This window comes from Procambarus clarkii, chromosome 52 (genome assembly GCF_040958095.1).
Source record: "Procambarus clarkii isolate CNS0578487 chromosome 52, FALCON_Pclarkii_2.0, whole genome shotgun sequence".
Taxonomy (NCBI): domain Eukaryota; kingdom Metazoa; phylum Arthropoda; class Malacostraca; order Decapoda; family Cambaridae; genus Procambarus; species Procambarus clarkii.
The window spans coordinates 13244227-13255638 of NC_091201.1; the positions used below are offsets into that span (position 1 = coordinate 13244227).

The following is an 11412-nucleotide window of genomic DNA, read 5'->3' on the forward strand; positions in this document are numbered from 1 at the left end:
CTTCAAACATGTTCACACCATCTTCATCCCCTTTACACACACACACACCATCTACCACCCACACACCTTCCCCACGTTCACCCACTCACACCCTCCCCCATCTCCCACCCACACACACCCTCCCCCATCTCCCACCCACACACACCCTCCCCCATCTCCCACCCACACACCATCCCCAGGACCACCCACACACCCTCTCGTGTCCTCCCATATACACACCTTATCCTCTTCCTGCACACAAACACCCTTTCCCTATCTCTTCCCTTTCTTTCCAAACACGCCCTTGCTCCGTTTCCTTTCACCCTGCCCAAACGCACTCTTCCCTCTTCCCCTCTCTTCCTACCAACACACACTGTTTTCCTGTCTCTTCCCTTCTTGTCCACATATCTCTTTCACATATCTATTCTCCGATCTGTTCCATCCCAGCCAACACACACACACCCTTCCTTCCGGCGCAAACACATGCCCTTCTCCATGTTGAGAGTCAATATCAGAATTCTTTATTATTCAAATTAAAGTTAAAGTTCGTAGATTTGGCGCAGAACATGTGACGTCTACAGTGTATGGTTAGGAAGAGGCACTGAGGCTGTATACCTTCCGGGAGGCGCTGGGCCGACCTGGACAATCATGTGGCATTCCTAATAAAATCACAATTAATCCTGCATAGTTTAATGAAGCTAACTCCAAGTGTCTGGTCTCCTACCTCAGCCAGACAGAAATAGACGTTCACTTTTATAGATATAGATTAAAAGGGGTACCCAGCTGCACAGATGGCTACCTGTTGTGCAGGGGTGTTTCCCTCATGCATTTCCACTCTTCCCATCTTTTCCCTCTTCATCCCGGTCATACCTTTCCATCCCTAGTCCCCCCTCATTTTAGCCCTTACCCTCAAACTACCCCTCTCATCTTCACTGTCTTTCCCCTCATAGAAAATTTATTTTTATGAAGCATTGAAAATGCATAATAACTCTATGGGAAACACAGCCAATATTTCAGACTCAACAGGGTGAAAATTGCGTTGGGTTCTTTATAAATGGTAATATTTATCAAAGCATTGTTCTTGATCTGACCCCGACTAGCCTATGCCACTCTTCTACCTCATAAGCTTCACGTGTTGGGTGAGGCTCGCCCTAAACGTCTGCCCTCCGACTTAGGACAAACAAACATTCACTATTATAGATATTCGTCTTCCTTCTGAATATAATGATATATTTCTCCTTTTATCACGACTAAAGATCTAAAAGTAGTATAATACATCCTATAATTGCAAAATTACAAAAATACACAAAATTTTTAATCAAATATAAATATCCCAAGCGTCGTAAACGGCTTCAGGGGTCAGTAGAGTGGACTGATTACAACTCATGGTGACCTTTTTAGTTCGAGAATTGCTGCCACAGTCGGGTTGATCAATCACTGACGTGTCCACCTACGTCACCTCTACATGTTCCTCAATCATGCCGACTGAGTCAGAACGTATTACACATCTTACGACCTCCTAAGCTTTGCAACCTATTCTTGTAATAAGCAGCTTCGTAGGTCTTCTGGGGTTAATAAAGTGTTTAAGGAATGCAAACACAGCCACCATAATTGAGAAAAGATGTACAGGTTTCGTAAGAGATCACTTAAATGCTTCATAAATTCTGGACCCTAAATTAATGTTTCATTTGCTCGCTCTCTTAACTTGCTTGTTATATTCAATGTACGTGTTGAGAGTCTAATGTTGGGAGAACATGTTCAGTACACGAGTGAGTCAGCAAGGAGTGAGAGAACATGTTCAGTACACGAGTAAGTCAGCAGGGAGTGAGAGAACATGTTCAGTACACGAGTGAGTCAGCAGGGAGTGAGAGAACATGTTCAGAACACGAGTAAGTCAGCAGGTAGTGGGAGAACATGTTCAGTACACGAGTGAGTCAGCAGGGAGTGAGAGAACATGTTCAGTACACGAGTAAGTCAGCAGGTAGTGAGAGAACATGTTCAGTACACGAGTGAGTCAGCAGGGAGTGAGAGAACATGTTCAGTACACGAGTAAGCCAGCAGGGAGTGAGAGAACATGTTCAGTACACGAGTGAGTCAGCAGGGAGTGAATAATCACTGTTGGTGAGTTGTTATTCATAATTATAAAGAACAATACTGTTTGGTCAGGGAGATAATTACAGGCAAGAATGTTGTTTAAACTTCACATAATTATAGAGAATAAAGCTGTTTAAAGTCAAGTCATAACAGAGGTGCTGTTCCTGTGGAGGAAGTTGGGAGAGGAGAAGTTTGACAAAAGCGTCCGTGTACAGGACAATAAGGACATCCACTTTCCCGGTGCTGGAGTTTGTGCTATAATGACAAGTCCACCAGGGGCGGCTCTCACACTCTCTGGCACACTCTAAAAACCCTCTGGCACACTTCCACACTCTCTCTGGCACACTCTCACATTCTCTGGCACACTCCCACTCTCTCTCTGGCACACACTCACATTCTCTGGCACACTCTCACACTCTCTCTGGCACACTCTTACATTCTCTGGCACACTCCCTCACTCTCTGGAACCCTATCATATTCCCTGGCACACTCTCACACGCTCACTCTCCCACACTCTCTGGCACCCTATCATATTCCCTGGCACATTCTCACATTCTTTGCCACACTCTCAGGCCACACTCTCCCACACTCTCTGGCACTCTCACATTCTCTGACTCACCTACACACACACACAAACACGTGTGTGTGTGTGTAGGTGTGATGATGCCAGCTCCATTTCCTCCCACTCTCCCTTGTTCTACCACCCTCTCCCTCGCTCTACCTCTCTCTCTCACTCTCCTTCACGACCTCCCTGCCTCAATCCATCCCTCTCCATCCCATAACCTGCAACCCAATAACACCAGAGGGGAAGGCAACTCCACCACCCTCTGCATAGAAACCCACCCTACCCCAAACCCTTCCTGCTCCCACTCAAATGCTCAGCCAAATCTCCCTCCCTCCACACCCCATTCCCATCCTGCTACCCCTCCCCTCCTCCCACCATGTCCCCCTCCCCCCTTTTCCTCTCTGCCCCCCTCCCCTTCATCCCATACCCTCCCTGCCCCCCCCCCTTCACTTGAACCCCCAACCCTCATCCCAGTATTCTCTGAGACCTTGTTATCTACCTCACAAATCCTCACACTCATGGAACAGCTTCCCCCATCAGCAGAACGTTCACCAAGGAGGTGATATGAAGAAAGAACAGAAGAAAATGATCCTCAGGCAATGTACACTAACATAGATGGAATTACAAATAAAGCAAATGAAATTGGAGAATGAGTACTAGACGAAAACCCAGTCATAATAGCAATCACAGAAACAAAGCTAACGAAAACCGTAACAAATCTAGTGGTCCCACAGGACTACTATGTTGTGAGGAAAGAGAGAGAAGGAAGAGGAGGTGGTGGTGGTGTAGCTTTGCTGGTAAGAAATGGCTGGGGATTCGAAATGGTTATTCAGGGTTGTGAAGGTTTCAGTGACTTCATAACAGGTACCATAGCAACTGGAGGGCAAAAAATTATAGTCGTAGTCATATATATAACCCGCCACCAAATGTGAGAAGACCCAGGCAGGAATATAATAGAAACAACATGGCCACCATTAAGCAGCCTCTGTCGCTAGCTGGAATGGATCTGGACTAGTAATCATGGGAGACTTCAGCCACAGAAAGATAGATTTTGAGAACAGAGACCTACATGGAGGACCAGATACATGGAGAACTAAGCTGCTGGACATGGCAACAAGAAACTTTCTAAGCCAACACATCAAGGGACCAACAAGAATGAGAGGGGAAGATGAACCAGCAATGCTTGATCTGATATTTACCCTAAATGAGTGAGATACAAGGGACGTTAGGATGGAAGCACCCTTGGGAATGAGTGATCACAGTGTGTTGACCTTCGAGTACCTGGTAGAGCTGGATCTATCTCCTCCCTAAAAGAACTAGGAAACAAACTGGCATACCGAAAGGGAAATTATGAGATGATGAGAAGTTTCGTAAAGAATATACCATGGGACACAGACCTCAGAGCTATGCCTATACAAGACATGATGGACAATGTCACCGAAAAGTGTCAGGAGGCAGTAAACAGGTTCCTCCCGGCCCAAAGAGAAAATTCAAGAAAAAACAAGCAAAAGAAGAATCCGTGGTTTAATAGGGCATGTATGGAAGCAAAGAAAATTAACAAAATGGCATAGAGGAACTTCCGAAATAACAGGACACCAGAAAGCAGAGAGAGATACCAGAGAACCAGGAATGAGTATGTTAGTGTGAGAAAAGAAACAGAGAAAAATTATGAATGATGTAGTAAGCAAAGCCAAGGCCGAACCAAAGCATCTACACAGTCACATCAGGAGGAAAACAATAGTGAAAGAACAGGTAATGACACTTAGAACAGGCGAGGACAGGTATACAGGGAATGACAAAGAGGTGTGTGAAGAACTCAACAAGAGGTTCTAAGAGGTCCTCACAATGGAACAGGGTGAGGTCAATGCGCTAGGAGAGGGGGCAGTAAACCAGGCGGCCTTGAAAGGGTTCGCAAATACGAGAGATGAGGTCAAGACACAGCTGTTGGATCTGAATGTTAGAAAGGCTGTTGGTCCAGACGGGATCTCGCCATGGGTATTGAAAGAGTGTGCCGAGGCACTCTGCTTGCCACTCTCCATAGTGTATAGTAGGTCACTGGAGACAGGAGACCTACCGGAAGTATGGAAGACGTCTAATGTCGTCCCAATATACTAAATGGATGACAGACAAGAGGCACTGAACTACAGGCCAGTGTCTGACTTTTATACCATGCAAGGTGATGGAGAAGATCGTGAGAAAAAAACCTTGTAAAACATCTGGAGAGAAGGGACTTCCAGCCAAATCGCCGACATGGGTTCATGGAGGGTAAATCTTTACACACAGAAATCACAATTGCGTGATGCATCAAATGAACACATCCACAAGGGCCGTGACGAGGATTCGAACCTGCGTCCGAAAGCATCCCAGACGCTGCCTTAATCGAGTGAGCTACGACATGGTGAAAAGGTGCTGAAACCGAAGTTCTACTGAACTTACTGAATCCTGCAGCCTCTCCGAGGCACAAACCAGGGTTTTACACAACTCCCCCCCATGCACTCGAGCTATGTCAATAGGCCGTTCTCCCTCTTAGCCCTTACTTCATTACACACAGAAATCATATCTGGGATGCTCTCGGACGCAGGTTCGAATCCTCGTCACGGCCCTTGTGGATTTGTTCAGGATAAATCTTGCCTTACAGGCTTAATAGAGTTCTACGACCAGGTGACAAAGATTAAACAAGAAAAAGAGAAGGCTGGGCGGACTGCATTTTCTTGGAATGTTGGAAAGCCTTTGGCACAGTACCCATAAGAGGCTGGTGCACAAGCTGGAGAGACAGGCAGGAGTGACTGGTAAGGGGTTCCAGTGGATATGGGAGTACTTAAGCAATAGGAAGCAGAGAGTTACTGTGAGGGGTCAGACCTCAGATTGGCGTGAAGTCACCAGTGGATTCCCACAGGGTTTTGTACTCGGTTATAACTTGTTTCTGATATACATAAATGATCTCCCGGAGGGTATAGACACATTCCTCTCAATGTTTGCTGATGACACCGAAATTATGAAAAGGACTAAGACAGAGGAGGGCTGCATGAGGCTTCAAGAAGACCTAGACAAACTGAAGGAATGGTCGAACAAGTGGTTGTTAGAGTTTAACCCAAGTAAATGTAAAAATGGAATGTAATGAAGATAGGTGTAGGGAGCAGGAGACCAGATAGAAGTATCATTTGGGAGATGAAATACTTCAAGAGTCAGAGAATTGATATCACGCCAGACCTGTCTCTTGAGGCCCATATCAAGAGGATAACATCAGCGGCATACGCCAGGTTGGCCAACATAAGAACGGCATTTAGAAACTTGTGTAAGGAATCATTCAGAACTTTGCATACCACATATGTCAGACCAATCCTGGAGTATGCAGCTGTAGCATGAAATCCATATCTAGTCAATCATAAGAATAAACTGGAAAAAGTTCAAAGAATTGCCAGCAGATTAGTACCAGAACTAAGGGGTATGAGCTACGAAGAGAGACTACGGGAATTAAACCTTATGTCGCTGGAAGACAGAAGAGTTAGGGGGGCACATGATCACCACATGCAAGATTCTCAAAGGAATTGATAGGTTAGATAAAGACAGGCTATTTAACACAAGAGGCACACGAACAAGGGAACACAGGTGGAAATTGAGTGTCCAAAAGAGCCACAGAGATATTAGAAAGAACTGTTTTAGTGTCAGAGTGGTTAACAAATGGAATGCATTATGCAGTGATGGGGTTGAGGCAGTCTCCATAAACAGTTTCAAGTGTAGATATGATAGAACCCAGTAGGCTCAAGAACTCTTTGTCACACTTTCACACTCTGTGTCACACACTCATTCTCTCAGGCAGTTACACTCTCTGGCATACACACACGCTCTTTGGCACACTCTCACCTATCTGGCACTCTAGACTCTTTGACACACAAACGCTCTCTGACACTCACATTCTCTGGCCCATTCTCACTCTCTCTGGCACAATCTCCCTCTATTTGGAACACACTCACACTTTTTGGTACTCACTCACAGTTTCTGACACACTCTCACACTCTCTGGTACAATGTCAGACACTCTGGCACATTGTTACACTCAGTGACACCCTTTAACACACTTTGGTATACTCTCACTTTCTCCGACACTCTCACACTCTCTAACACGCAACGTTGCACACTCTCAAGCCATGTAAAACACACACTCTTTCATCATTCATGGAAGAGAATCATTCTCTGTGCGACAGAGAGAATGCGACAGTGTGTCAGGATGTATCATTATGCCAGAGGTTCCCAGTGTACTCACCTATGTGTACTCAGCACAAATAGTGAGTACACTGAGAACCTCTGGCATACTGTTACTTCCTGACACACTGTCGCATTCTCTAGCACATTGTCATACTTTGTGGCAGACTGTCACAACACTATCTAGCACTCACGTACACGCTCTGGCACACTCTCTGACACTCTCTGGCACACTCTCTGACACTCTCTGGCACACTCTCTGACACTCTCTGGCACACTCTCATAGTCTTTGGGACATTCTGGCAGTCTCTGGCACACTCTGGCAGGCCTCTGGCACACTCTGACACTCTCTGCCACACTCTGGCACTCTGACAACACTCAGACACTCTCCGGCACACTCTGTCTCTGGCACACTCTGACACTCTCTGGCACACTCGTACACTCTCTGGCACACTCTGACACTCTCTGGCACACTCGTACACTCTCTGGCACACTCTGACACTCTCTGGCACACTCGGAAACTCTGTGGCACAGTTTGACACTCTCTGGCACACTCAGACACTCAGACACTCTCTGGCACACTCGGAAACTCTGTGGCACAGTATGACACTCTCTGGCACACTCAGACATCCTGGCACACTCAGACACTCTCTGGCACACTCTGACACTCTCTGGCACACTCTGACATTCTCTCTCACACTCGTACACTCTCTGGCACACTCGTACACTCTCTGCAACACTATGACACTCTCTGGCACACTCGTACACTCTCTGGCACACTCGTACACTCTCTGGCACACTCTGACACTCTCCGGCTCACTCCGACACTCTCTGGTATACTCTGACACTCTCTGGCACACTCGTACACTCTCTGGCACACCCTGACACTCTCTGGCACTCTCTGGCACACCCTAACACTCTCTGGCAAACTCTCGGACACTATCTGACACACCCTGACACTCTCTGGCAAACTCCGACACTCTCTGGCACACTCTGACACTCTCTGGCACACTCGTACACTCTCTGGCACACTCTGACACTCTCTTGCACACTCCGACACTCTCTGGCACACTCTGATACTCTCTCGCACACTCTGACACTCTCCGACACTCTCCGGCACAATCTGACACTCTCTGGCACACTTCGACACTCTCTGGCACACTTCGACACTCTCTGGCACACTTCGACACTCTCTGGCAAACTTTGACTCTCTCCTCTGGCACACTCTGACACTCTCTGGCACACCTTGACACTCTCTGGCACACTCTGACACTCTCCGGCACAATCTGACACTCTCTTGCACACTCCGACACTCTCTGGCACACTCTGATACTCTCTCGCACACTCTGACACTCTCCGACACTCTCCGGCACAATCTGACACTCTCTGGCACACTTCGACACTCTCTGGCACACTTCGACACTCTCTGGCAAACTCTGACTCTCTCCTCTGGCACACTCTGACACTCTCTGGCACACCTTGACACTCTCTGGCACACTCTGACACTCTCCGGCACAATCTGACACTCTCTGGCACACTTCGACACTCTCTGGCAAACTCTGACTCTCTCCTCTGGCACACTCTGACACTCTCTGGCACACCTTGACACTTTCTGGCACACTCTGACACTCTCCGGCACAATCTGACACTCTCTGGCACACTTCGACACTCTCTGGCACACCCTGACACTCTCTGACAAACTCCGACACTCTCTGGCACACTTCGACACTCTCTGGCAAACTCTGACACTCTCTGGCACACTCGTACACTCTCTGCACACCCTGACACTCTCTGGCACACCCTGACACTCTCTGGCACACCCTGACACTCTCTGGCACACCCTGACACTCTCTGGCACATTCTGACACTCTCTGGCACACCCTGACACTCTCTGGCACACCCTGACACTCTCTGGCACATTCTGACACTCTCTGGCACACTCTGACACTCTCTGGCACACCCTGACACTCTCCGGCACACCCTGACACTCTCTGGCACACCCTGACACTCTCTGGCACACCCTGACACTCTCTGGCACATTCTGACACTCTCTGGCACACCCTGACACTCTCTGGCACACCCTGACACTCTCTGGCACACCATGACACTCTCTGGCACACCCTGACACTCTCAAGCACACTCTGACACTCTCCGGTACGCTCTAAAAAGCTCTGGCACTTTCACACAGTTTGTGGCATTGTCCGACACTCGGTCATGCAAGGTATTCTCATTCAAGATATTTACAGTGATAATGGTTGTGTACAGTGAAGATATTTACAGTGATAATGGTTGTGTACAGTGAAGATATTTACAGTGATAATGGTCGTGTACAGTGAAGATATTTACAGTGATAATGGTTGTGTACAGTGAAGATATTTAGTGATAATGGTTGTGTACAGTGAAGATATTTACAGTGATAATGGTTGTGTAAAGTGAAGATATTTACAGTGATAATGGTTGTGTACAGTGAAGATATTTACAGTGATAATGGTTGTGTACAGTGAAGATATTTACAGTGATAATGGTCGTGTACAGTGAAGATATTTACAGTGATAAGGGTCGTGTACAGTGAAGATATTTACAGTGATAATGGTTGTGTACAGTGAAGATATTTACAGTGATAATGGTTGTGTACAGTGAAGATATTTACAGTGATAATGGTTGTGTACAGTGAAGATATTTACAGTGATAATGGTTGTGTACAGTGAAGATATTTACAGTGATAATGGTTGTGTGCAGTGAAGATATTTACAGTGATAATGGTCGTGTGCAGTGAAGATATTTACAGTGATAATGGTTGTGTACAGTGAAGATATTTACAGTGATAATGGTTGTGTAAAGTGAAGATATTTACAGTGATAATGGTTGTGTACAGTGAAGATATTTACAGTGATAATGGTTGTGTAAAGTGAAGATATTTACAGTGATAATGGTTGTGTACAGTGAAGATATTTACAGTGATAATGGTTGTGTACAGTGAAGATATTTACAGTGATAATGGTTGTGTACAGTGAAGATATTTACAGTGATAATGGTTGTGTACAGTGAAGATATTTACAGTGATAATGGTCGTGTACAGTGAAGATATTTACAGTGATAATGGTTGTGTACAGTGAAGATATTTACAGTGATAATGGTTGTGTACAGTGAAGATATTTACAGTGATAATGGTCGTGTACAGTGAAGATATTTACAGTGATAATGGTTGTGTACAGTGAAGATATTTACAGTGATAATGGTTGTGTACAGTGAAGATATTTACAGTGATAATGGTTGTGTACAGTGAAGATATTTACAGTGATAATGGTCGTGTACAGTGAAGATATTTACAGTGATAATGGTCGTGTACAGTGAAGATATTTACAGTGATAATGGTTGTGTACAGTGAAGATATTTACAGTGATAATGGTTGTGTACAGTGAAGATATTTACAGTGATAATGGTTGTGTACAGTGAAGATATTTACAGTGATAATGGTTGTGTACAGTGAAGATATTTACAGTGATAATGGTCGTGTACAGTGAAGATATTTACAGAGATAGTTTAAGCCGTGTTTGTTGCATCACTTGCGCCCTTGTGTCACTGAGACTCTTACAGTGATTTATCTCTCAGGAGTTTTGTGAAAACCTTGGCTTAAAGTGTTGGTATTTTTCCTTCATGTTCCCTCCTCCTCCTCCTCTTCTTCCTCGCCGTCGCCCTGTTCCTCCGCGTTCTCCTCTTCTCCCTCTTCCTCCTCTTCCTCCTCTTCCTTCTCTTCCTTCTCTTCCTTCTCTTCCTTTTCTTCCTGCTGTTCCATGCAACGAGGTTCAGGAACGAGTTCCACTCTTTCGGCTCGCCTTTCAACTGTCAGTCAACTGTTACTAACTACTAACTACCTTTCTTTTCCACACCCACGCACCCAGGAAGCAGCTCCGTAACAGCCGTCTAACTCCCAGGTACCTATTTACTGCCCGGTAACAAGGGCATCAGGGTGAAAGAAACGTTTGCCGATTTGTTTCCGCCATGGCCCGGGATCGATCCCGGGTCCCTAGATCTACGCATTCAGAGCCCTGTCCACTCAGCCACTAGGCGACTAGGCGTGCGCACACACACACACACACACACTCACACACACACACACACACACACACAACGTGTTTGCCAACGTTTTGCCAACGAGAGCACAAAGGAGAAGATCCTATCAAGGAAGAGCTCCCTGAAAAACGTAGGAAAATTAAAAAATGTATTCCTCCAGAGAGACATGACAGGGAGGAGAGAGCCGTGGTGGCAGAAGCAAGGAAGAGGCACAGGGCGAGAGGGGAAAACCAGGAAGTCACAGCTCCCAACACAACACCCCCAGAAGCGAGGGGGAAACCCACAACCAGCTACCCAGTAACACCAGAAGGCAGGCCAACCCCGCCTCCCTCCTCTGCATCGAAAACCCCCCTACCCCAAACCCTCCCTGCCCCCACTCAAATGGTCAGCCAAATCTCCCTCCCCCCACACCCAATCTCCACCCTTCTACCCCTCCCCTCCTCCCGAGTCCTCCATCCCCCCCTTTCCTTCCCGTCCTCCCTCCCCTTTCACCCCATA

General features: G+C 46.5%; 1 protein-coding gene across 1 annotated transcript; it reads right to left on the minus strand.

Annotated features, from left to right (window-relative positions):
* Positions 1–7751: 7751 nt before the first annotated feature.
* Positions 7752–10636, minus strand: LOC138352121 (uro-adherence factor A-like). The gene is made up of 2 exons (XM_069304380.1): positions 10531–10636; positions 7752–9001 (listed from the first exon to the last, which is right to left on the minus strand). The coding sequence occupies exons 1-2, from the start codon at positions 10634–10636 to the stop codon at positions 7752–7754; spliced, it is 1356 nt and encodes a 451-aa protein (XP_069160481.1).
* Positions 10637–11412: the final 776 nt, after the last annotated feature.

Coding starts and splice junctions, on each gene's coding strand:
- LOC138352121 (XM_069304380.1), bottom strand. CDS start 10,636: ATGGAACAGCAGGAAGAAAAGGAAGAGAAGGAAGAGAAGGAAGAGAAG. Junction 9,002..10,530: donor CGCGGAGGAACAGGGCGACG/GCGAGGAAGAAG, acceptor AGAGCTTTTTAG/AGCGTACCGGAGAGTGTCAG.